Source organism: Aptenodytes forsteri, unplaced genomic scaffold (genome assembly GCF_000699145.1).
Source record: "Aptenodytes forsteri isolate BGI_AS27 unplaced genomic scaffold, ASM69914v1 Scaffold54, whole genome shotgun sequence".
Taxonomy (NCBI): Eukaryota; Metazoa; Chordata; class Aves; order Sphenisciformes; family Spheniscidae; genus Aptenodytes; species Aptenodytes forsteri.
Window position 1 is genome coordinate 17,174,848 of NW_008796044.1, and position 23,886 is coordinate 17,198,733.

Here is a 23,886-nt window from a genome sequence, read left to right on the forward strand (position 1 = left end):
TGAACAACTTTAATCATGTTCATTAGAGCTCTAATGTTGTTAATTAATAACATAAACATTTTTAGTAGCATGAGTGGCTCTCCTGTAATTCTAAGTTGGCGTTCAGAAAATGGAGTTTTCTTTTGGAGCTGGGTGATGGATAGTCCTTTCACCTGACTCTGGACAGGTGAGAAGACAGCAAATACTTCTAGGTAAGACTGGCTTCTTGAATCTTAATAACCAGCAAAATGTGATAGCACGGCAACATTTCTTCTGGAGAGAGTCCTAAAAAAAGCCAGTGTGACAGGTTTGCAAAGGCATGCAAACCCAGGGTGATTTGTGTACTAAGGTTTTTATTAATTAATTCATTTATTTGGCCTATAGAGTAGGGTAGAAACTAAATCACATGCTAATATGAGTAATTTATAAGCATATTATACAGTGCTTTACAGATTCAGACCCACTGTGAACTGCCCTTCATTTCTTTTAATCTCTCTCTGCAGTGACTAATTAGATGACCACATCTCATCCCAGGGTCTCCCAAACAGTATCACCGGAGTCGCTCTTTGGCTGGCCAAATCTCATGTTCAATTGCGTGTTTATAAATACATCTCACATATAACACAGTCATTTTAAAATCCATTAGCTGCAGTCGGCTCAGATTTAAGAGGGTCTAAAATTGCTCTCCCCTCTCTATGCAAAGCCAAATAAATCTCATCAAAATTACTGGGGGGAAAAAATAATTATAAAAGGTATACCCTGTTTTTTTCCTCTGATGCCTTAATTGGTTTGATTTTCTTGATTCAGTTAGCTCCTCACCTGAGAATGTATGCTGCTAGAGAAGCCTCTCTTATCTATTGAAACAAATGTTAAAATCACCATTGACCTTCGTGTTGCAATATTGGGCCACAAGGCAATAAACAGATTTTACTAATGCAGGGCATAAACACAGCAGCAGGACTTGGGGAATTGAGTGGAGGCTAAAGTTTTCATTCCATTAAATCAATCCTGACTTGAACCACTTCTGGAGAAACTTGATGTATTTAGGGCTGCGTTACCCATGCTTCAGTTCACAAACAAACGGTCTCTTTGCTCAGGAGCATTAATTTGGGGGCAAGAATCTGTGCTTGAGACTTCCTTTGAAAGTCATCCTCCTGTCGATTCGAACAAGGCTACATTTTGGTTCATTGTCTCCCCACTGAGAGCAACTTACGGGATTAAAAAAGTATTGCCCTGTCCCCTAAGCAGAATCTAAGCAATAGAGTCAGTTGTTCCGTATTCTGTTTTAGCAAGGCAAGATATCCACGAACAAATGTAACAATGATTAAAGGTGGCAAAAATGTATTAAAAAGTATATTTTCTTTAGATTTAAGGGAAAAGATCTAATTAATGATATTAAGCACTTTTTAAAGTGTGAAGTCTCTTTCTGTATGTAGTGTAGCATGAGCAAAGGCAGGCAGGCAACCGACATTTACTATGTAAATTATCTCCACGCAGTGCTAAATCAATGAGGTTTTCTCCACAGATGCTCATTCCAGGTTCCCCCCTGTAATGACCTCAATTATACATGTCTTCATTGTGAAATTACGATTGCATTTGGCGGGCTGCAAATGACAGCAGAGAAAAAGATTTCCATGATAAAACAGCACAACAAGTAATACCTGCTCGCATTAGTATGCACAGCTTGCAAAGGTGCAGTGCAACTCCAGCTTAGCACCTTAAGAAATAAAATGGGAGCGGAGGAGGGGCCGAGGAAAATGTTCGACAATATCTTGACATTTTTAACAAGAAAAGGAATTAGTTATACTTCACGTTCTCAAATGTGTTGCCGTGGGATCTGGTATTGCAAGAAATTTAACGTAAGAACAGCAGAATGGCTACACCTGGGTCACCAAAGGTCCGCGGTGCTTCGCAGCTTCTCTCAGGCTGAATAAAATAGCAGAGAAAAGGTGTGAGAGGCAGGACAGAGCGATCCTTTCCCTCAGTAGTCTCTCGGTGCCAACCGCTGGCATGCAGGGAGTGACCCCTCAGCCTCCTGAACGGGCGATAAAGGTTTGAAGATGGCACTGCCCTAATTCCTGGAGCTGCACAGTTTTCAGGAGCTGAGCTGCTGCCATCACCAGAGGGTTTGCGGTGTCCTGGCTGCCTTTTACTGACCTTGATTTTGTTCTACATTTGGTGCAGCACCTGATGGAAGATTACTCCCGGGCCTCTGATAAACAGAGACGCGGTTACACCCATTCCTTCTCAAAGGTGGTTGTTACAAAGGCTTTACCCCTGTCTTGAACTATTAAAAGTTGAGCCAAGAATGATAGCATCCCATTCTCTGATGATAGCACCTCTCTCTGATGGCAGAGTAGTTGGCAGGAACCTTTTTTTATTTCCAGCTGGAATAGACTGAAGAGTTGCTTCAGCTGAAATCCCAGAGAAGGGGACCAGGTTTGACATGACTTGATAAGTACCATCAGCTAGGACTGATACTGGTTGAGTCTATCGAATATAGAAAGCTCTTTTGCATGCCTCATTCTGCAGAATTTCCAAACGAACATAAAATGGCTTGATTTTAGGACCAAATTCCGTTCCAGCCTGTGTTCTGCAAGTGAGCGCACTTTGAATATTACCCATTTGTTCTCTTCAGTTTTATATGCATGGTAAAAATCCTTTTATCTCCTAAGCTTTTTTAAAAATAAAATGAACAGTGTTCAATACTTAATTTAGAGGTTCTACACAAAATCGTTATGGTGACTTGAATAATTTGTACACATAATCCAACTAGCATCAAGTGTGTGTAAGCTCTGTAACCAAAGTATAAGATTCTGAGTTTTTAAAAAGATTTTGAAAAAGCCCAGCCCTCGCATCCTCTTAGGGAGTCTCTGTTTCCTCCCCAATACACCTGATTATGTCAAGAAATCTTTTCTATTGATAACAATAAAGCAATGACTAAAGCCACACAAAATAATCCTGTATTAGTAGAAAGACGTTCAAATGTTATTAAGATGCCCTCAAACGTACCGGTAATAATATGCCCTCAAAGATACTCCATAGAAATACTCAGAGGAGGAGTGTGTGTACATTGTTAAAGTGGTCTGTACTAATTACATGCTTTAACGTAAAAAGTCATCTCTTGGCCTGGTATGGTTCATCCAAGAATGGCGGCTATTAAAATGTAAAACCAAAGCCTCTTCAGCTGTCATTTGGAAGATGGGCAGAGCCTTAAATTCTACTGCAACAGAACACTCAAAAAATGTTGCTGAAGAGGGGTCAGCCAGGGAATTCAAGGCAGTGTGAGAAACAGCAGAGGGAATTAAGGAAAACAGCAGTAAGATGAAAAACCAATTCTCTCATAAATGAATGACCCTCTATTTCATTTCTCCTCAAGAAAAGATGTCCTCATTAGCCCTACTCCATGCTACAAATTATTGTAATTATCAGTTCTTTATCCTGTCAAGTGCACTCCAAATATTTTATTCATAAAAAGGAGCTCTCTTTTATGCAGGAAACAACTACATTACTAGCCCCTATGTGCTGTTTACGTGCTTCAGGCAGCTGGATGGGGGTGGTGGGATGGGACATCACCACTCCTGTGGGCCGCTGTCCGTGCTCCTGCACGGCTGCGTCTCTGATCTCCTCCAGCAGGTACCGAGGACGACGTGGTTTAATGATGTATTATCTATTCCTGGCTCTGCCGCTAACCTGCTCGGTGACCTTGGGTGGGTAACGTTCTCCTTCCCTCCCCAATCCTCCTCCATCTCCCCATTTGGATTTTAAGGTTTCGGGTGTAGAAACTGCTTGATGGTCGGACTGTGTCAGGCCCTCTTCTCATTTAATGCCTATGGGAGCCACCGCAACCCAAGTAATAGCAGTAAGTTGGTCAAACATTCCTATTTTTGATCAACCATACATCAAAAATATAGCTACCGTTTCTTTTCAACAGCTTGTGCTCTTTCTAAAATAGCACTAGGAATATTAAGTGGGAGAACAGCTAACCGCTGGCAGACACGACATGCAATGCTGTATTGATCTCTGCAGCCCTAAGTCACCCTCAGATTTACAGTGGTGAATGCAATTTGTGGCACATTCAATTAACTTCTTGCTTAGGTGGAAGAAGCAGGAAGAGAAAGGATGCAGAGCTGTTTGGGTACTGCTGCACAGGCAGGTTTTGCACTAGGTGTTCACAAACAGTTGCTAGACCAGTGCACTGGAGTGGGTCCTTCCAGGCTTCCCAAGGCTACTGAAACGGACCGAATTTTTTAGTGAACAGATTTAACAGATTTACTACTCAAGAGACGTTAAAGCAATTTTTCCATTAGAGGGTGTGAAGAGATGGAAAACGATGCTTGCAAAAGTAGATGCTGGGTTTTTTTAATTTTTATTCCATGCAATTCCATAGTGTAAGCCCCATAAAAGAGTGCAAGATTTTCCCGCCAAAGCTGTTAACTTTTAAGGCAAAATCACATCTTAAGCTGTGAACTGACATGATAAAAATGAGCATTTGGATTCACTGAAAGTCAGCCCTTCTTCAGAGGGCTGGAAGAAAGTGCACAAAGCATTTAGATCTTACCAAGGCAGATAGACTGTAAGTGATGCGCAAATCTCGTGCGGGTCCTAACGACAGAGATGAGAAGCAAGCAAGCAGGGTGAAGAGTAATTTTGCCAGCTGATGGGAGGGAGTAACCTGGCCCCGCATGTCATTTTATAGTGTCAGCACTGCTTGAAGTGGTTTTTCCCAAAGCACTTGGGTGAGGCAGCATCGGTCTCTTCGATCCCTGTTTTACCGCAGTTAATGCCAGTGGACATGAGGAAGGAGGGGCCTTGGGGCCAGGAGAGGGTGTTTCGTTCCCCAGTCCAAGTTTCTGAGTTGGCTGAAGCAACGTAACGCCAAAGCGCTGTGAACATCTCAATGGGCCATTACCTTGGAAGACTGGTTTTCAGCATTTACGTGCAATATAGTTTCAAGGCTTTCTTATTGCGGAGCCTGTGAATGAGAGTAAGCAAAAAATATCATGTGTGATAAAACTGTGAATGCAGCAGCTTTGACAGTGTGGCCCGATTGCCCTGTTGCTGGCTCACTGCTGCTGAAATGCTTAATAATGACAATCTGCACCCACGGTAATTCTGGTATCAAATGTCTTGCCTATCTGTGTGGCCACACATGGCAAAATACGCAGACACATCTTGCGAGCATTGGCCAGAAGGAAATGATGTGACATTGCTGTGGTTTCAGAGAGATGTTGGTGTGGTTTTCAGTAAGGCCTGCTGCCTCAGGTGTTTCTTTTGTGTGGTACATATAAGTCAATATAACCGAATTTTTAAATTTAAATAAAATATGAGAAAGCTTCTCACTCCTTGATTAGAACATCTGTATCTCAGATGCCATAGCTGGCTGCATTTGGTAAAGGAGTTTTCATGCTTGGTGACTTCCCAATATTTGGGCACATTAAAAATGGGTTTATTTATATTTCAGTGACAACAGTCTTACTTTAATTCTGCTTCTTCAAGGAAAGAACATGACTCATTCTTGTGCCTTTTCAAAGGACCTTGGCAGGAGTCCTCTAGAGAAACAAACCCAGACGGTCTCAAGCAGGAGAGCCTTTGCTTGTCCTCCTGTTGCTGACTGCTTTGTAGATTAAATACTGCAGCCAGGTTTGCCAGAGGACCCATCTTAGTGCCCTAACGCCACAACTAACACTAGACATCTCAGGAAAATGATGTAGGGAGTTTGATTGTTGCAGATTCAATTTCTGTGTGTCTTACTTGGCTTTACTGTTTAGGGGTTTTTTTACAACATAGATACCCATCTCCTTGCCAGAGTCTTTCAAAGTTATTCTTGGAATGAGGAAGAAGGAAGGCAGAGCGGGGAGAAGGGGAACAGTTTCCCTTTGTAGTATTTGGTGTTATTACAACATATACCCATCTCCTTGCCAGAGTCTTTCAAAGTTATTCTTGGAATGAGGAAGAAGGAAGGCAGAGCGGGGAGAAGGGGAACAGTTTCCCTTTGTAGTATTTGGTGTTATTCCTGTTTTGTTGCCTTTTGCAGAGGTGGTTCGGCTGAGCCTGCCGGAGGACCAGAAGATCAGCGTCACCACCATCACAGTTGGCCTGAGCACCGTTCTGACGTGCAGCATCCGCGGGGCGCTGCGGCCTCCCATCATCTGGAAGCGCAATGGCATCATCCTCAACTTCCTCGACTTGGAGGACATCAATGTAAGTCCTGAATTACTCTTGTCATTTTCTTTTTGGGGCATTGAATATGACTTCATTTAACAGATGATGGTTTTAAGGGAACAAGTTTTACCTTGTTATTATTATTATGGAAAACTGGAAGCTGACATGATATTTTGTTTTTGTGTGAATATGTCTCAGGAATAAAAGCGAAACAACATATATGCAGCTGAGAGCAGGCGTACTTGGCATATGTTATTATGACGTTAAAACTCAGTACTGTAATAACCCGGCACTTAAATAGCACTGGTACTTCATCCCTTGTTGCTCATTCAGTTTGGTGCTACCTGTGGTCCATGGACAGCAGCCCTGGAAAGCCAGGGGAAAGCAGGTCTACAGACCATTAACTCCTCAGGGATCTCTTTCCTAGTACAAAGAAACAGGTTCATCGAGAGCACGAAACAATACATTTATGGTTGGCAATGAAATCTCTCCTCTATCTAAATCAAATAATACGTTTTTATCTCTGTTCCTCCTGTTTCACTTGCCTTTCAGCCAATTCTCGTCTCTCATTCCTTGGCTACTATTTCTGATGGGCAGTTTAAAATATGGGATTATTCAGCAGGGTGTGGCAATACCCTCGCGGGAAGGAAGCTGAATCTCTTTTAATTTGCAGTGCTGGTCTGATGTGTGAGTCATAGTTTGTAGTAAAGACAATACCTGAATAATAGTATAAACTTACTCATTTATTTAATAACATTTAATTACGGAGAGAGTGGAAAGTAGTGTACAAAAAATACGGTCTGTATTTCATTTCTCTTTGCATTAAAGTACACAGTAAATCAGGTTTTATTTTAATTACACTACAGCAAGAGTTGATTTATATTTTTGTTCGGGTCTTGTTAATTTGATAACCACTCAGTTCAGAGTTGTTACAGTCAATACTGTAGCTCCCTAAATTGTTGTGTATCCAGGATTGTTGAAATGTGAAGAATCTTTGTTTTACTCTTCTGCATTAATACATGAAAATTACAGCACATGGGACAGAAATAAACACTGCAACTCGGTACATTATTTGTTGACTCTACCTTAGCAGGAAAATCAGGTACACTATGTATAAGTGATTACTGTGTGCACAAACTCAGTAATTATAACCACCTAAACATTCTTTTCTTTTCATCAAAGCAAGTATTACCCTTTTAAAATGCATTTCTTGTCACCATTTGGAGCATGACATTGAAATGCAACATGAAACCAGCAAACATCCCGCTGCAGGATTGGCACAGGACTATACAGGAACCGTAACGAGGACGCGCAGGATTGCACAGCCAGCCCGAAGCCAGTGTACCCGACCAGATTTCTTATAGACATCCGTCAGCGCCAGGGTTAGAATAATGACCTTCGGGTCACTGGCACTAAAAATACATGGAAACCTGCCAAGCTGCGGTGCACAAAGTCAGGCGTTCCCTGCTGTAGTCGGAGTGTGGCGTGGTGAGCATTGCCTGTACCGCCTTGTGCAAATATTCTTCAAAACAGACCTGTTCCTTGACACAGATTAAGCTTCATAAAGATCACACACACTGCCAACGTGCTTAGTTTAATCTGTAGTGAGCAAATTCAACAGCTTTGTGTAATCAGAGTCTAGAAAGAGCCTTTTCTTTTGGCAGTTATATTCACTAGATAGATCTGAGACGACGTGTTTTTAGGCTCGGTTTTGTTGCTGGGTTCAGGGCTGAGCTGGGGTTAGAAGCGAGGTTCAGCTGTTCTGAAAACTTACTTCCACACATTCTGGAGGCTCAAGAGTGGTCTTAGAATTTTTTGGCCAAAAATAATGAAAATTCCAGTTATTTATCTTACCTTTATGAAATTTTGGTTATGATCACATTAATATGAAAAGATTAGAAGTTTATGTGTAAAGTGGACACAAAATGACAGTCCAGGAATTGGAGTACAAACACATCCTTGAAGGATAGATAGCACATGGCTCTGAGGCTTCATTTACAACTCCTACTATTTTAAATACCATTTTGAAGAGTAAATTTTCAGGCTGAAATGCCAGTTCCTCCCTAAATTAGCACTGGCCCAAGTGGATTTCTGGTTTACTTATAAGTAGTTCTCTTTGTCATTGGTTATTAAATGTTAGGAGGAAGACTTGTGTCGTTGCACATAAACTGGTTCCTGAATGATTCGACACCCTCTAGGAAAGTACCATGCAATACAGCAGAAAAAAAATAATCACTTTTTGATCTGTTTGAACTAGTATATCACCGAGAAACTGTATCAGAGGAGCGCTCTGAGATTCTTACAAGGAGGAAAAACAGGGTTTATGCCTCAATTTTCACGTTTCACGTGTCAGTTTATGACCTCTGTCACTTTGTCGTGTAACACCTGCTACTAGTGTGCGTCAACTTTTTTTTGTCTAATAAACACCTCCACACCTTTTTCATCTTTAATTAAACTGTAAAGTTTTTGATGTTCTGTATATATCACTGCCATCTGTATTCTGGTCTGGTTACTTGAGGTGACACAATTTGGGGATTACCATCTTTTATTTTCCCTCTTCCACTGTGGGCAGTCTGTAGGACTCTTGAGCTCAGGTGTGTCCCCTCTCTGGCTACCAAGGACGGGCACCTGCATGTCTGAAGCACTTGTTCATAGCAGGGATGGAGAGATGGTCCTTCAGCTGGTAAATCTAGTCTTTTTATTTAGAGTAATCACAAGTTTAAAAAGCCCTGTACTCGTGGGGCATGAGCCACGTTCATCTGCAGCGTGAACACGCTTGCGTTTGGGGTTGATACTTGTGTGTAGCATGGAAGAAGCATCGACCTTCGCTTTGAGGTTTGCAATGTGAAAATACGTGCAGCCATGCATGCTCAATAGTATGGGTCGGGGTGGGGAGCAGCAGACGGTTCAAAGCTTCAGCCTCTCGTGGGTACAGAAACTCACATTAAACAATAATCTATTTAAAGGCATTGACAGCAGGAAAGTAAAGGCAGCGTGCTTCTTAATATACTTGAAGTCAGTTAATTAAATTACTTCAGTTTTCTTTCAGTACGCCTCAAGCAGAAACTCAATTGCGTTTCTGCTTTTCACAATCAGGTTAGCAATTTGGCTAATTGGAAGTGCAACAGGAGATTAATTGTACCTTTTTAACTTCAAGAAAATCCCCCCTGCTCCTGGCACACAGGTTATCACATACAAACCTACAGGATATTGGCACACTTGGAAAAATCCTCGTATTATATTTCAATTCAATTCTTTCTCTTCTAAATGCTAATTCAGGAAATCAGATCAAGATAGAAGCCCAATTCTGGAAAAGACAGAGTCCTTCCAACGAGGTGTGAGAGCAGCAGAGGAGAGGCACAGCTGAAAAGTCCTTCGTGGCTTTATGCTCTCCAGATTCTTGACAAATGTGGTATGAGAAGGTTGACTGTGTTCCAGCTTAATAATAGAAGTGACAAAGACAGTCAACAAAAACCTAGATAATCCTAAATTTCCGCAGAACTGAAAGGTTGAAGATTACTATAAAGCCTGGTTGTTTAAGTGCATTACTTAAATCATTTTTATGTGGTGTCTTGATTGGCAACAAAATATTAATAACTTTTCATTGCTTTCTTAATCAGAAGCTTTCATAAGCAACAGATTAATAATTTGTCTTGTCCTGTCTGTGAAGAACTCTGTTAATGAGCTGTCACATAGCTATTGCAAAAGAGCCCTCTTAATGGTACATGTAATTAAACTATTTTTCTTGCAAACATTTAAGATTGCTTTTAGCATAAAAATATTATTTATCCATAAATTACCCATCCATATTATTTATCCATTAGAAGTCCTTTTGCAGCTATACTTTAAAAAAGTCACATCAACTTTTCTCATGCAGAAAATAACTATAATGTAGCTGAAACTGGTAAGATTGTGATAGCTATAAATTGATTTCTGACTACAAATAGTGAAGTGGTTAAAATGTGTCATCTTTCAAAATAATATACTTTTGTCCCCTAGACAAGTAGTATGTTTTCCCAAATCTGTGATTATGAAAGCATTCCTCAATTTGAAAATATAATAAACTCCTCATGGAGTCAAATGTATTTATTTATACAGTATTTATAGGATATTGTTTCACATGATTTGACATTATCTCCAGAGAAACATATGTACATTTATAAACAAGATTTATAAACAAAAGTTTATCCTCCAGAAGCATGGTGAAAGCATATGCAAACAACAGAGAAGAGAATATTACCATAAGAAAACAAATGTTACGGAATACAGGTAGATAAGAATTCGGTGAATTACCAAGTGTAATGCAGATAGCTATAACATCAATTCATGAGTATCTTTCATTATTCGTTTCATATTAATCCGTACACTTTAACTCAAATCTGCATTAGATCATTAGTTCAAAACTAAGCTTTTCATTACAGATCATTGAAATACAGGTTTCTTTATTTCTGCTGATGCAGAAGGGGATTAAAGGCAGGGGAGCGAGAGTGCTTTGCAGCTACTTTATGACTTGTCTTTCTCCTTCTTTGATGAAAAATCAATAATTGCCCTTAAAAAGCATGCTCCCACGAGTTAACAAAATGCAGCATATCATTTGTTTACTGTCGTCACTTGTGTGTATCAATCAGCTCATCTTGCGCAAAGAACATGGAGAAATGTCCAGTAAGTGGTCCACGTGCCAAGTTCTCGAAGAAGTCTTGAACGTTCCTGTCCAAAAGACCCCCTGCACCAACTTCATGCATGTTCAGTTTTGTATTATAGTATCCGGGATGTCACACAGGCTGAAAGGCAGATGGGTTGAAGCTGTGATGAAACAAGCCCAGGGTCGGGGGGAGAAGCTGTTCATCACAAGGAGCATGTCCCCAGTTTGGGAAATGGCTGAGCAGCAGCTGATGGGAGCGCGGCAGCGTGTCCTGCTAAGGCTCGCCCAGTTCCCATGCGTCTCCTCTGCCATTGCCTCCTGTCGGGGGAAGGAAACTCGGTTGGAGAGACCTCTGCTCTCACCTTCAGCTGTTCTTGCCTTTGTTAAGGCCATGTGAAGAAAGTCTGGGTTTTGCTGCTGGGGTTCCTGTCATCACCCAGGACCCCAGAGGCACCTGAGATATGTAGGCTGAGCTCAGAGATGCAAGTCCGTGCTTGGAGGAAAAGGAGTGATTCTCTTCTCCAAACAGGTTTTCCTTCTCGCCATACAAATCTGTGTGCCTTACTCTGGCTGAATCCAAGCCTGCCTCCGTCTCTGCCCACCAAACCTCTCCCAGGTCCACGGTGCAAAGAGCATGTGGAGGTGGCAGAAGTGAATCTGGTGGGGCACAGACCACCTCCTAAATCGTTGATTGCTCATATTCCCCATCTACCCGTGCACCCGGGAAGATTCACCTCCCTGTATATCTCATGGCTCTAACAAGGTCTGTGCCTACCTGCCTTGGTACACATTTCATGCATGTTCATTTAAATGTCCATTTTTCCATATATAATACTTGAAATGCAAAGCAAATGGCCAACCTTTAAAGTGCAAGTCACTTGGATTAGATTTCTCATTAAAACAGGCTGCATGAAGGCGATATATTCCTGTTGATGCTTTTAATGTAGTTTCACTGTTAAATAATAAAAAGATCATGTGTGAATAACCCCACTTAATACCCTGCTAATAGAAACCGGGCCATTAAAATGATCAAACCCTGTGTCATCCTAGATGCTGCAGTAATACAGTGATGGGAGTAAATTACAGGGAGTTGCATGTTTAAAGCCAGTTTTTTTCTCCTTCAAATCAAAGTTTAAGAAATTGCACAGTGCTTATAGTATCTTAGGTCTTTGCAGGCTCTAAAATAGAGGTTAAGTGGAAAATTAATACTTAAAATATTTTCAGAATATATATATATAATCTCTCACTTTGCTATAATGAAGATCACAGAACTTGTATCCACTTGTGCCTTCCGTGGAATAGCTCATTTTTGGGTCACAGACCAAAGTTTGTAGGTGATTATCACAAATGCAGAAATACCTTCATGGAGACAATAAGAGTTGTTCACCTGGTCCTAAATAGCCAGTGGAGTATAAGACTTCACCTTCCTAAACAGCCCGTTTTTGTGGAGGAAGATGTTGCTCTGGGGTGTTTCTGTTCTGCTTGCATTTTTCAGAGGCATATAGGGCACATACCTTGTGAAATTTTGGAGAAACCTGAAATGTTAGATGCAGCTCTCCTATAGATGAATTGCTTGTACTCGGTCTGGGTGTTATAGCAGAAAAGCAGAACTATGAACGCAGTGTGAATCTTCTAAAAATGAGCAAGAAGAAAGGAGTGAGCCCATCTGCTGTGAAGTATTAAGGTAACTAGACTGGCACGCTTAAAAAAAATGCATTAGAAAAAATTGACAATGAGATGAATTAGGACTCTGAAATCAGTTGTACTCTCCTGTACCTGCTCTGACTGTTGCAACTGATAATTGAATTACAGACCCAAATCCATTAATCCCAGTTATCTACCTCTGTACTGCAGGGAGAAAGTCGGAGTTTATTAATATAACTTCCTCCCAAGATTGGTACTTACCTGTTCAGTCATGGTCTTTCCAGTTCTCTGAAATGTCCAGTAGATCCAATTAATAGAAACATTTCACTAAATCCCTGGTATGCTAATTCCTCCCTTCCAACAGCTCTGGCAGGATGACCTACCATTGATTTTCCTCGTTGTATTGTCTCTGAGTTTCTCAGGATATAAAAGTGATCCATTTTTATCTATATTATAATTGCACAACTATCTAAAAAGTTCATTTCCATATGTTCAAGCCAAAAACTTTTTTGGCTCACCAGCAATGTCTTATGTTGTGCTAAATTCTTTGAGCAGAAAAACAAGAAAAGATAAATTAATACACCATCAGGCTGTGTTTGCACACAACTATCAAAAGTTCATTTCCATATGTTCAAGCCAAAAACTTTTTTGGCTCACCAGCAATGTCTTATGTTGTGCTAAATTCTTTGAGCAGAAAAACAAGAAAAGATAAATTAATACACCATCAGGCTGTGTTTGCAATAGTTTTCTGGTATTTGCTTAAGGCTGAATTTTTCTCCATGTAAATTACTAAAGTGATAGCATGTGTAAAACCAAGAACAAATAATATTAATGAAGCATAAGTTCTCAGCTTGTCTCTAGAAATGAATTATTAAAAGCGCCAAAGAAAGTGATTTAAAAGCCCATGACTAATTTAGTTTTTAATATTTTTATATGAATCACTCATGAATCTATTGTAAAAAAGATCAGAGACATTTGATTAGTGAGGAGAAATCATTTTCAAAGTGATAGCCATTGTTGTAAATTTTGCAAAATAATAATCTCATTAAATGCTTGGGTACATTTTGTTTTAAAATCCTGTAAACATTATCACAGAGAGATTTCTAGGAGTCTGAGGATCAGGCAAGCTTTTTTAACGTGAACTAGTTAATAAGTTTCCATTGCTGTGCTGGTTTCTATGAAATTGTGATGGCGTTATTATTATTATTATTATTATTATTATTATTATTTAAGCCATGCTATGCAATCAATTTTAAAAATATTTTACTTTCTAAGCTTACTGCTCAGCAGAGCTCTGTTGTCCTTTGTTTTCTCAGCAGATTTCTCTTTCTGGTCATACGACTGAGCAGATTCCAAAAAAATACTGCTTTTAAGATCAATAATCTTTTTGTCTTCATGTTGAGGCCGATTAATATTTTCCATTCAGTGGGTTTTTTTCTTGCATGTTTAAAAGCAGTAGAGTACTCATTGGTAGGGATATTTAGTATTTTTATTGCTGTAGAGCCTGGAGACCCCCTCAAAATCTTGAGAGGCATTGTATAGAATGGCACTGAGATGACCCTTTGGGACTCGCCCCCAACGTATGTTAGGAGCATTCAATACCTAACTGGGCTGGTTTAAAATCGCTGCGTAGGTTTAAACTCACATGGGCTGGGCAGGGGCTGCTGCCCGGGGCGTGTGTACCCCATAGTGCCGTACTGTGGTGTGACGTGTGCCGATAGCTGGAGAGGTGGGGAGCTCTTCTGGTGGTGTGTCACCGGGACTTGTTTTTCTGTTCCTTCTTCCTATTTATAGCTATAAGGCAAGTCTTTTTTTTTCTCAAATAACTGGAAGTTATCCTAAAAAATAATAAGCCTGAACCTACTCTCTGCTAATTTCTTTTCAAACGAAGACTTCCTGGAAAACAAGTGATCCTCTTTGCCAAAAATTTAAAGGGTTTGAAATATGTTTCCGTTCTGGAACAACCCCAACACATGTTAGAAAGCTTCATGAAAAAGCATCTGAAATGGGAAAAAAAGGCAGGCGGCCGGTGCCCCGCACCCTCCGGCATCGCCCCCAGCCGCCGGCTCGGCAGCCCCGGGTTAAAGCGGGCTCCCTCTCCACCGTCTGTGTTCCTGGGTGTCAGGGCAGGAGATTTGTGGCATTACAGTCACATACTGGATCTCACTTGAGACAGAATGTGGACAAGATTTACAAGCAATATGCAATGTTTTACACATTTCTAAGCGTGGTGTCTTCGAGCCGCGGCAGGATTGCATGACCAGGGAATGCATTAGAAGGGAGGAATGGGATAAATAAATGTGAAAAATCTTCTGTTTGGAGAGACTGATGCCTTGCGTAATCAGTAGTGATGGAAAGGAAATACAATACCAAAAAAAGTACATATCCATTTTCTAGGATCTGCTTTGTTATTTTTTCAAATTGACTGTGCAGTAGCAACTTTTTTTTTCACTTTTTAGATTACTGAGCTCTTATCAATTTAAAATGCAGCGTGGTGCATTTTTTTAATCATGAAAAGTTAAAACATACTCTGAGGTCACTTAATCAGTCCTTTATCTGAGGGGTAACTGCAAGACATAAAAGAAGCTCCTGAAGGGCAGAGAACTTTTTATTCCAAAAAAGGAGAGAAAACATGAGACAAACTGCTGGAGAAGTCAACTTCTCATCTGCCGCTAGTTGACCTTATCAATTATGACAAATTGTAAGCACAGCTTGCTGAATTATTATTTTTACCTGAATGTGTAACAGTATTTGATAATGAAATTCATAAGACAGAGGTGATGAAGACCTTATCCTTATCTGGCCGCTTTGATGCAAGGCTCATCAGTTTGTGGGGTTAGAATGGTTTCTGCCTCTTGTTCATACATTTTCATCACTTCTGTTTCTTCCTCTTCACAAGAAAATTCCCCTTCAGTGGTAAAGGAGGAAAACCACGTTCCAGAAGTGACTTGTTTGCCTTTCTCCTTATTGTCTATCCTTTTTCACGGGATGATACATAAAAGTTGCCTATCCTTTTTCACGGGATGATACATAAAAATGCCTTTTCAGTTCACCATTGGGCATTGCTGGGGGTAGGAGTAGGGCAGTCCCAGGTCCCAGAGGGGGTGCAGCACTCCCTGAGCCTCCTGGACAGCCTTGAGATACTCTGCTTTAAAGGTCGATAGTTTTAGGGAGAGAAGAATTAAGTTACATCATTCTTACAGATGTTTATGGTTCCCTCTGACTGCTTTCAGGCTTGTGGTGACTGAAAAAAGTCACCATCTGAAAAAAGTCAAAGCACACGAAATGTTTCCTCTCCTTTTTCCAGCATGAATTCTTCCCGTTCCCTCTGCCCACCCTATCCTCTCCCTTGCCAGTTCTCCCAGCAAGCTTACGAGTACATGTTTGGATGGAGGGATGGAGCTCAGAGCTTGGGTCTAAAAATGTTTTGTGCTAACCCGTTTCTGAGAACTTTTGTTCAAAGAGCTCCCACTTGCCCGATACACGTTTTTGAGAGGCAAAAAGTCCTTCTTGACCTGCTTCCCTTCTCAGCTTGATAAAATTCTGTTAAACCCTGTTGAGGACTGCTTCCCAGCAAACCGAAACACTAGCCAAGCACTGTCAGTGTTAACTTACACCCCGGTTAATACAGTGGCAGCGGCAAGAGATGTGCTGGAGCAGCTCCCAAGAGCTCCCAAAGGCAGAGCAGTATGGAGGGATGTGGGAAATAGCCCAAAAACCAGGGCTGCCCACTGCCTGCCTGGGACGGCTTCCCGCGGCACTGCAGGACTCCTGGCTGAGATGAGTGCAAGATGTAGAGTTAGAGGCTATTAAGGAATCAAAGACTCATCATTTCCTAATGCTCTAGGGCTTGGGATTTTACAGCACTTCCAAATACACCTTTATAAAATATACACAGAAAGTGCTTGTGCATAAGAATGCATGCATATATATAAAATGTAACTGTGAAATCCTAATGTACTAATTATATACACAGGAAAACATAAGGAGAAACTGTGAGCTGCAATAATTGAACACACAGAGTCGTTAATTTGTTAGAGAATTCACTATTCTTTTTGTAGCGACAAAAGGTTCAGTACTGAACCTAAATTTCGTACTTGCTTTTTTCTTCCCACATCTAATACTGGTCATTCTTAATAATGTTGTATTCTTATGTGAATTTACTGTGTGTGTGCAAGTTCTAATACAGGACAGATAATTTCCTTCTGTGCCTGGCATAAATGATACGGTATTAGCCTAAATCGTATTTGATAACCTTCTTTAAGTGCTAGAAGTCAGAAAATAGTTTTTAAAAGTCATAAACCATGCTTTTACCAGCATAAGCTTCTCTTTACAAGAAAAATGCATTTGGAGAGGAAGAGAATAATACTATAATCTTGCATGAGTTTGTTTTTGCAAGGGTCTTATATTAATACATTTGTATACATTGGAAAAAACAGATCGTCCATAAAAAGACAATTACAGAGCACAAACCAAGCAGTCATAATATTTTTCTGAGATATCTTAAAGGAAGCAACATACTTAAAACAGAGAAGATTTTATTGTCCTGTTTTTCCACAACTCCTTATTAATCATTCCATAAAAGTAGCCATCCTGCTTTTATTGATCTAAACTCAATTTGAGTTGCTTTGGGATTAACTTTAAAGACTGTTACAAAGTCCCCTCCACTGCAAGCATTTTCTCTATCTCATGCAAATATCATTTGAATAGGGTTGATATCTTTTCTATTTGCAGTTACTCACGCATCTTTGCTTTCCGGCAGGAAAGATCTAGCTGACCAGAAAACAGGCAAATGCTTGAAATGGGAATTTTTGAGTAGATATTTGTAATAACGTATTGGGTAGCTTCACCAGCTTATCCCATAGTGTAGATGCCAAATCTGCCTGACACCCAAGGTGGCAGTAATATCTGAGATGCTTTTGAGTATAGATAATGAATTTCAGGATCATCTATGCATTTACTTTTATCCTTTATAATTGTTCATACATTTGCGCATTGGGGCAGCACATGCCTTAGGGTAGCAGACAGCAGAACCAGGGTGGTTATGTCTGTGCCCTCTCAGGTCAAGGTCTGTGCTTTGGGAAGGATTGTTGTCCTGCCCGTAAACTCTGTATTTCTCGGTGCTCACTCTCAATCTGTCTTGTAGCGTGTCTAAAAACTAGGCAAGTTCCCAAACTTCCCTTCCCCCCTGCCGGTGCTGGCCTGCCACTGAGAGGAGAGGCATGAAGACATTTCTCTGGTGCCAGACAGAAGTTATTGGAGAAGATTCAAGAGCCAGCAGAAGTAGTGCCAGCTCACTCTCATACTGCAAGAGATGGGCTACTTTGTCCTTTTCTTTAAGGGTGCCAGCTGGCATTGCAAGTCTGCCTCAGAATCGCAGCTTCCTTCGAAAAATGTTCGAAGTGTCATGGCTGGAAAGGTTTGTGCTTCAAACTGTAAAGCAGATGCACCCTGAAAAGCTTCAAACTGTAAAGCAGATGCACCCTGACGAGGCAGGAAGCGTGAGATATAAGGAGCCCCACATGGTTTTGGTTTACAAAGCAGCCCATCTGATGATCCAACAACTCTTGCTCATAATTTCTGAGCACCTGGCAGGGGGGTTGGCAGTAACAGCATGGATGAGGATGATTCCTTGTAGCATTGGACCTGCCATGGGTGCAGCAGGAAAGGGAGCGGCGACAGCACCTCTGTGCATGGATTCCCTTTCTCCATCACAACGAAATTGGGACCCAAGTTCTTGACTCCCCACCAGCGGAGCAAACTTGCATTCCTATTTTATGCCGCCCACCCTGGTAGGTTCGATCAAGTCATGCTGGAAGACCCTGGCTGTGAGTTTTCACCTCCTCACCGCACTACAGTGCTGCACTTCCATTTCACTCCTGGTGGCCACGCTGGACAAGGGTGGCAGCAGGCACAACTTTGTGTAGGGGCTTTCCCGGTACAGCCCTTGGCTGCAGGCTGGCTTTCCACCTACACCTTGGAAAGTTGAAAAAAAGTCCTTGGGTTTTCACAAGCAAAACCACTCTTCAACACTCACCCTATTGTACTGGGCTTGTGCCACCCTGATTCTAAGGTGAATTTTACCATACTTTTGCAGTGAAATTCTGGAAAGAGTTTAGTTTAGCATGCTTCACACATGGAGCTAATTAAAGAAAAATCGTTCTTTAAGCTCATTAACTGTTTTTTAAATGTATCCTTCTGGGTTTGCATAGAAGTACAAGCATTCTGGAGCTGCAGAAGTCTGAACATTAATGGAGTAACAAAAGAAGCTGCTCTGTATACCCATCAGTGCTGTGGTTCTGTTAACTATAATTTGAAATAAATTCCTAAGCAGGGCACTTGTACAACATATTCAAGTGCCAAAACCTCTCTACTAACTCATATTCTCCCCATCTATAATCAAAAATTGAAGTAATGCAAGAGCAGATCTAGGAAGATGAAGGGGATAAAGAAAGATACTTGTCAAGCAGTTACAGATCAAAACAAGTTTCTTTGAGAAAATGCTTTTTGTCGTCTTCCTTGTCTCCTGCCTAGGATATTGTCTGAGATAAGTGACAAACAGTTTCAGTTCTTTCTCATCAAGTCTCAAGGTTACAGTGCATTTCCTAAGAACCAGCATAGATAAAGGAAACCTTAACCCACCCAGAAGTTAGCATTTTATGCATCTGAGGTTAACAGGAAGATACTAAATTCCCCCATAAATTAAACAGCTGGAGATTGCCATCTTTCTTATGTGCAAAGAGCACCTTGTTAGCAACCAGCACAAAAGTTTATGTTCTCAGATGAGTTACTTTGCCTTACTCTTAAATTGCCGCTCATTTTCTCCCTGCATGTTGATTTATGAACTTCAAAACTTACTGTTCAAAATTCAAGCTGTGTTCCCGAGCTGCGATGCTATCAAAACCACTGAACAGGTAGTCTCCCTTCATGTGGTGTTTAAAATATTTTTACTGAATAATAAGGCACCTTTCCTGTCTTTTGTTACATACAGGATTTTGGAGAAGACGATTCCCTCTACATCACCAAGGTAACAACTATTCACATGGGCAATTACACCTGTCATGCCTACGGCTATGAAGAGCTGTATCAGACCCACATCCTTCAGGTGAATGGTTAGTAAATGGCATATATGACAATCCATGAAAACGTTCCTGTAAGCAAAGTTGCGTGTTAATCTCATTCGCACAGAGACGTGAAAAGCCACGCACCAAATTGTCTTTGTACGAGAGCAAATGCGGCTCAGGGTTTGCTCACTCGTGCTATCACACAGGCAATCAAAAAGAAAGGTACCGAGGGGGGACGTGTATAATTACCTGGGCTTCAGCAGGTATCCTAACTGTAAAACAAGCTGTCAGTAACATTTCCATAGAGTTAAGAGCAGTGTCTCAAAGCATCTCTTAGACTAATGACCGCTTTTGTGAACAGAAGTGTTGCTTCAATAATTTCTTCTTCCAGAAAATAATTTCTGTTGCGTGCAATAGCCCGGGATATTTGAATAAATACAGCACAGTGTTTCCAAAACTAGCTAACTCAAAGCTATATATCAGATTATTACCTGGTTGTAGTCAGCTTGGTTCACTGAGGGCTATTTATGTTGGCTAAAGATACGGCCCACTGGGTTGCAAAATGAGGGCAAACCATTTTACAGGTGAGAGAATCACACGGGCCATATTCCAGCATTCTCATTCTCCTCCGTCCCCTGGACCACATTTGTGCCTGGTGGAACTTATATTCAGGCGTTTGCTATCTTTCTTCTGACCTCAAACTCAGTCAGTCGGATTTAGTTTAAAATCACATTAGCTTAAAGCGGCATTTCATCGAGGGATCAGCCCGTGGAGTATCCCCCTCCCCAGCAGCAAAATTGTTATCCAACTTTAAAGTCGTATTTATATGTGCTAATATGACCAGCAGTATCTCCAGAATAGGAGACAGGGTAATCCGTTGGTCACTATGGGTAGTTTTTGACATACTCTGGTATGAAAGTATTTAGTTTTACAGGAAAATTCAGTAACTATTACAGGGGATATATTATAAGGAAAATTAATACTTAGTTCTTTGTCTAGATGCGCAAAGACCTCTACAAAGGAGAGCTGTCAACTGGTAAGAGCAGACAGCTACACACAGGTTAATAGAGAGAGGCTGACACGAAGAGAAACAGTAAAAAGGGATATTTATGCTCTTTAAGAAGCACCGTGGTGGACGTGGCGTTTAGGTTTGCAGCTCAGGTCTTCTGGACGTCTGTAAGTTGCTCCCCACCCGCAGCAAGTACCTAGAGGACAGCACAAAGCATCCAGTTGATTTGAATGAAAACTGACTTAATGTTTCTACATAATAATTTGTCATCTTTTGAGATAGTAAACTGTAAAGTCTCAGCAATGTGGATAACTAGATTGTGCATGCTGCAGCTGGGAAAATAGGTTTCCTTCCTCAAAGTGCTATTTGTTTGATGAATGGCGGTTGAAAGAAACGCGAGCTAACAACTTATTCCCGTGTATATTATGTGATATATTATGAGGCCTGAATGGAGTTTAGTTGGCATACAACAATGTAGACTTTATCATCACTGAGAATATAAGGCCCAAAGGCTTTGAAACTAAAACCAGAATGAGAGGAAAGCTAGATGGAGTGTGGGAAGGGGTTGATTCTTTTCGTGCTCATGCCTGCCACTTAGATTTAACTTGTTGTTGAAAGATCCCATTTTCTTTTTAAATGGAAGTTTCACACCACAGCTGCATGTGGTTTTTCTTATTAATACAAGAACGCTGTTATACAAAAAAACCCCACTTTCCATGTTGGCTTTTTAATGTTGCTATATAGTCACTAAATACTGCGAAAAATGCCATGTGTTCTGGTATCAACCCAGGCTTGCTAGAAAACACTGCAGGGTCTAGAAATCTTTGTCTTACAGCATCTGATATTCCCAGATGAGCCATTAGGCTTTGCAAAGCTGTGGTTTTTTCAGTTTTTGATGTGGCTGGCTGGCTGCCCACATCACTAAATTCTCTCCTTTTCTGCCTGTGTCGTGGCTTCCTCCAGCACCTGATGTTAGGGCAACAGCACCAATGACAGGACAACATCGCTTACCTTCAGATGCATGGTGGGGTTCCCAAGGCAGAGCCCTGCTCAGGAAATCCTTCTCAGTTTTTAGTAAATTAAAGGACAAATTGAGGAATTTCTCTTGACAGGAGTAGAGGGAAGAAACTGAGCCGAGCTAAATTGAGTGAAGATGCCGAGAACCTAAGTATAGTTGATGGGCTCTGTTCAGCGCTGGGGATTGTCTCTGTCTGTCTGTATCAAACTGAAAACTCCATCTTCAACACGGGAGGTTTTTTGTTGCTTTTCTGTATTGGACTAAAACTGTAAGAGAATGTGACAGAACCAAGTCAGACAGAACTTGGGTGTATCTGCTCGCCTGTCTCCTCCAGGGAGGGACTGATACACTTTTAACATCAACAACACAGGGGTTTTTTTATTCTGTGAAAACAATCAGAATTTTTTTTTCTCTTTTTAATAGAGAAAACTCCAAGTTTCTGTATTGGGAAAGAGTAGAGAAAGCAGAACCAACAGAAGTAAAAGGGTTTATCCCCAACCCTTCCCAAGCTCACTGTGTCTGTACAGGCAGGTCCCAACTTTTAGACTGCGTTTCAGTTAATTCAGTGTTTTTCGAAGCTGCAGTAACTCTTCCAGTGTCCTTTGATCCTTTTTGTACCACCTGGGCCCTGGCTTACTCTTCCCACTGAGGCCCATCTGTCCAGCTTACAAAATATTTTCCTTTTATTGCCTTTTTCTCCTTAAAAGAATCTGATCCTAGTTATGTGCACCCTCTTCATATGCTTTTATCCAACATATTCTCTTTATCTTACTTTCTTCTTTGTCTCTTTTTAGAACATAACACTGGCTTGTAACAGCTCATTGATTAGGTGATATAGGAACTTAGGAAATATAAGCTTAAATAGAAAGCTTAGAGCCCGATTTTGACAAAAATTAAAAGTTCTGGGATTCAGAGCTCTAGTTAAATGTATTACAGACTAATCAAATTTATCAAAAGTTTACCCACAGAAAGCCTTGCTTTCATCCCCGTATATTGTCACGGTTGTTTCTTCTCATGCCCAAGGAAAGTAAATTCACTTCATCGCAGTCAAATCCTGCTGGAAGACGGGCACGCGCTTGTCCACGGCAGGAAAGCAAGTGTCCTTACTGAGGCTTGCTGCTGTACCTGTGCCACACAACCCCGCCACGTGCGTGCAGCACTGTGCCTGGGCTGTTTAACCAGGCTACAACGCAATGCTAAAAAGAACTCCACGTTGTCCGACTCGGCATCAGGCATCGCACAGTCTAGACTTGCCTAAAGATCCTCTCCAAAGCAGCCTTTCTGAAGGGGAAAAGAAGGTTTGTTTTGCTCGACTGCTGAATGCCGTGCAGTGCTGCCCCTTGTATCAGCTGGTTCACAGTATCAGGAATAACGGGGGCAGATCCAGATGCACATTCTGACAAGCAGAGATGAGAATCCTGTTAGGCAGAAAATGTGAAGACCACCAGATGGTCTTCACACCCAAACCGCTGGCTCACATTTTCTGGGCAGGAAGCATAAAGCACACATGTGAAATGCAGCCTACGTGTGACATTTGATGTGGTAGGTTTGGGTTGAGCTCATCAATCTTAGGACTCACAGCAGTGGTAAAATTCAAGTCAGTGTATTTATACACCTGGCCCTTAATGTCTTTGGAAGAAAAGAACGCGCTGAAAGGCAGCACAAAGTTTAAGAATGAAAAATTCATCTTGCATGCTGGTATCTTTGATCAGGAGAAGCCAAGAACAGTAGGAAAATTTTGTTCTCTCCTATGTATGGATATTGCTTGGGAAATGCGTACAGCATACACTAACTGTAGGAAGGAAAAGCAATTTATAGCTTTCAAGAAGAAAAAGAGTTGCTGAGGATAAAGAATCTCATAAAATCGTAATCAACTATGAAAATTGATAGCTTGCAAATCAAGAGACTGCTGAGTGTAAGGCCTCATTTTCCTTGGTCCTTGCACTCTGGAAAACATCAGCATAAATCAGAATATTGTATTCCTTGAAAACAGTTTTAAAAAGCCATTCGATCCTCGGCCAAATTGTAAGGGTCCAATAGGACAAATTTTCTAGTAACAGAGACATGTTTTAAACACAGATGTTTTGTTAATGTGGCTTTTCAAGAGAAAAATATAATGCTGCAAACTCCTTTCAAATCATAAATGGAAAGATTAAAACATCTCAAGTAAATGATTAATCTATTAATTATTATTAAGCCTTGAAGTATATCGCTCCTATAGCAGCGATGTTTGTCTTTGGGGCTTCATACCACCATCTGTGTTCATCATGTGCTTTATCACCTGAGCTGTTTTATTGTAATGAATTGGTCTGCTCACAAGTAAGGTACTACTTAGTATGCAGTAGTAGGCAATCTACCCAATCTC

The 23,886-nt window shown here is 40.9% G+C and overlaps 1 protein-coding gene across 2 annotated transcripts in view; it reads left to right on the plus strand.

The window, feature by feature from the left end:
• The window catches only part of FSTL4 (follistatin like 4), a 235,171-nt gene that overhangs the window by 188,503 nt on the left and 22,782 nt on the right, over positions 1 to 23,886 (plus strand). For both annotated transcript variants that reach the window (XM_009285930.2, XM_009285931.2), the window contains 2 exons: positions 6,017 to 6,183; positions 19,422 to 19,542. In XM_009285930.2, coding sequence (XP_009284205.2) covers positions 6,017 to 6,183; positions 19,422 to 19,542 — 288 coding nt within the window. The remainder of the gene's footprint in view (positions 1 to 6,016; positions 6,184 to 19,421; positions 19,543 to 23,886) is intronic.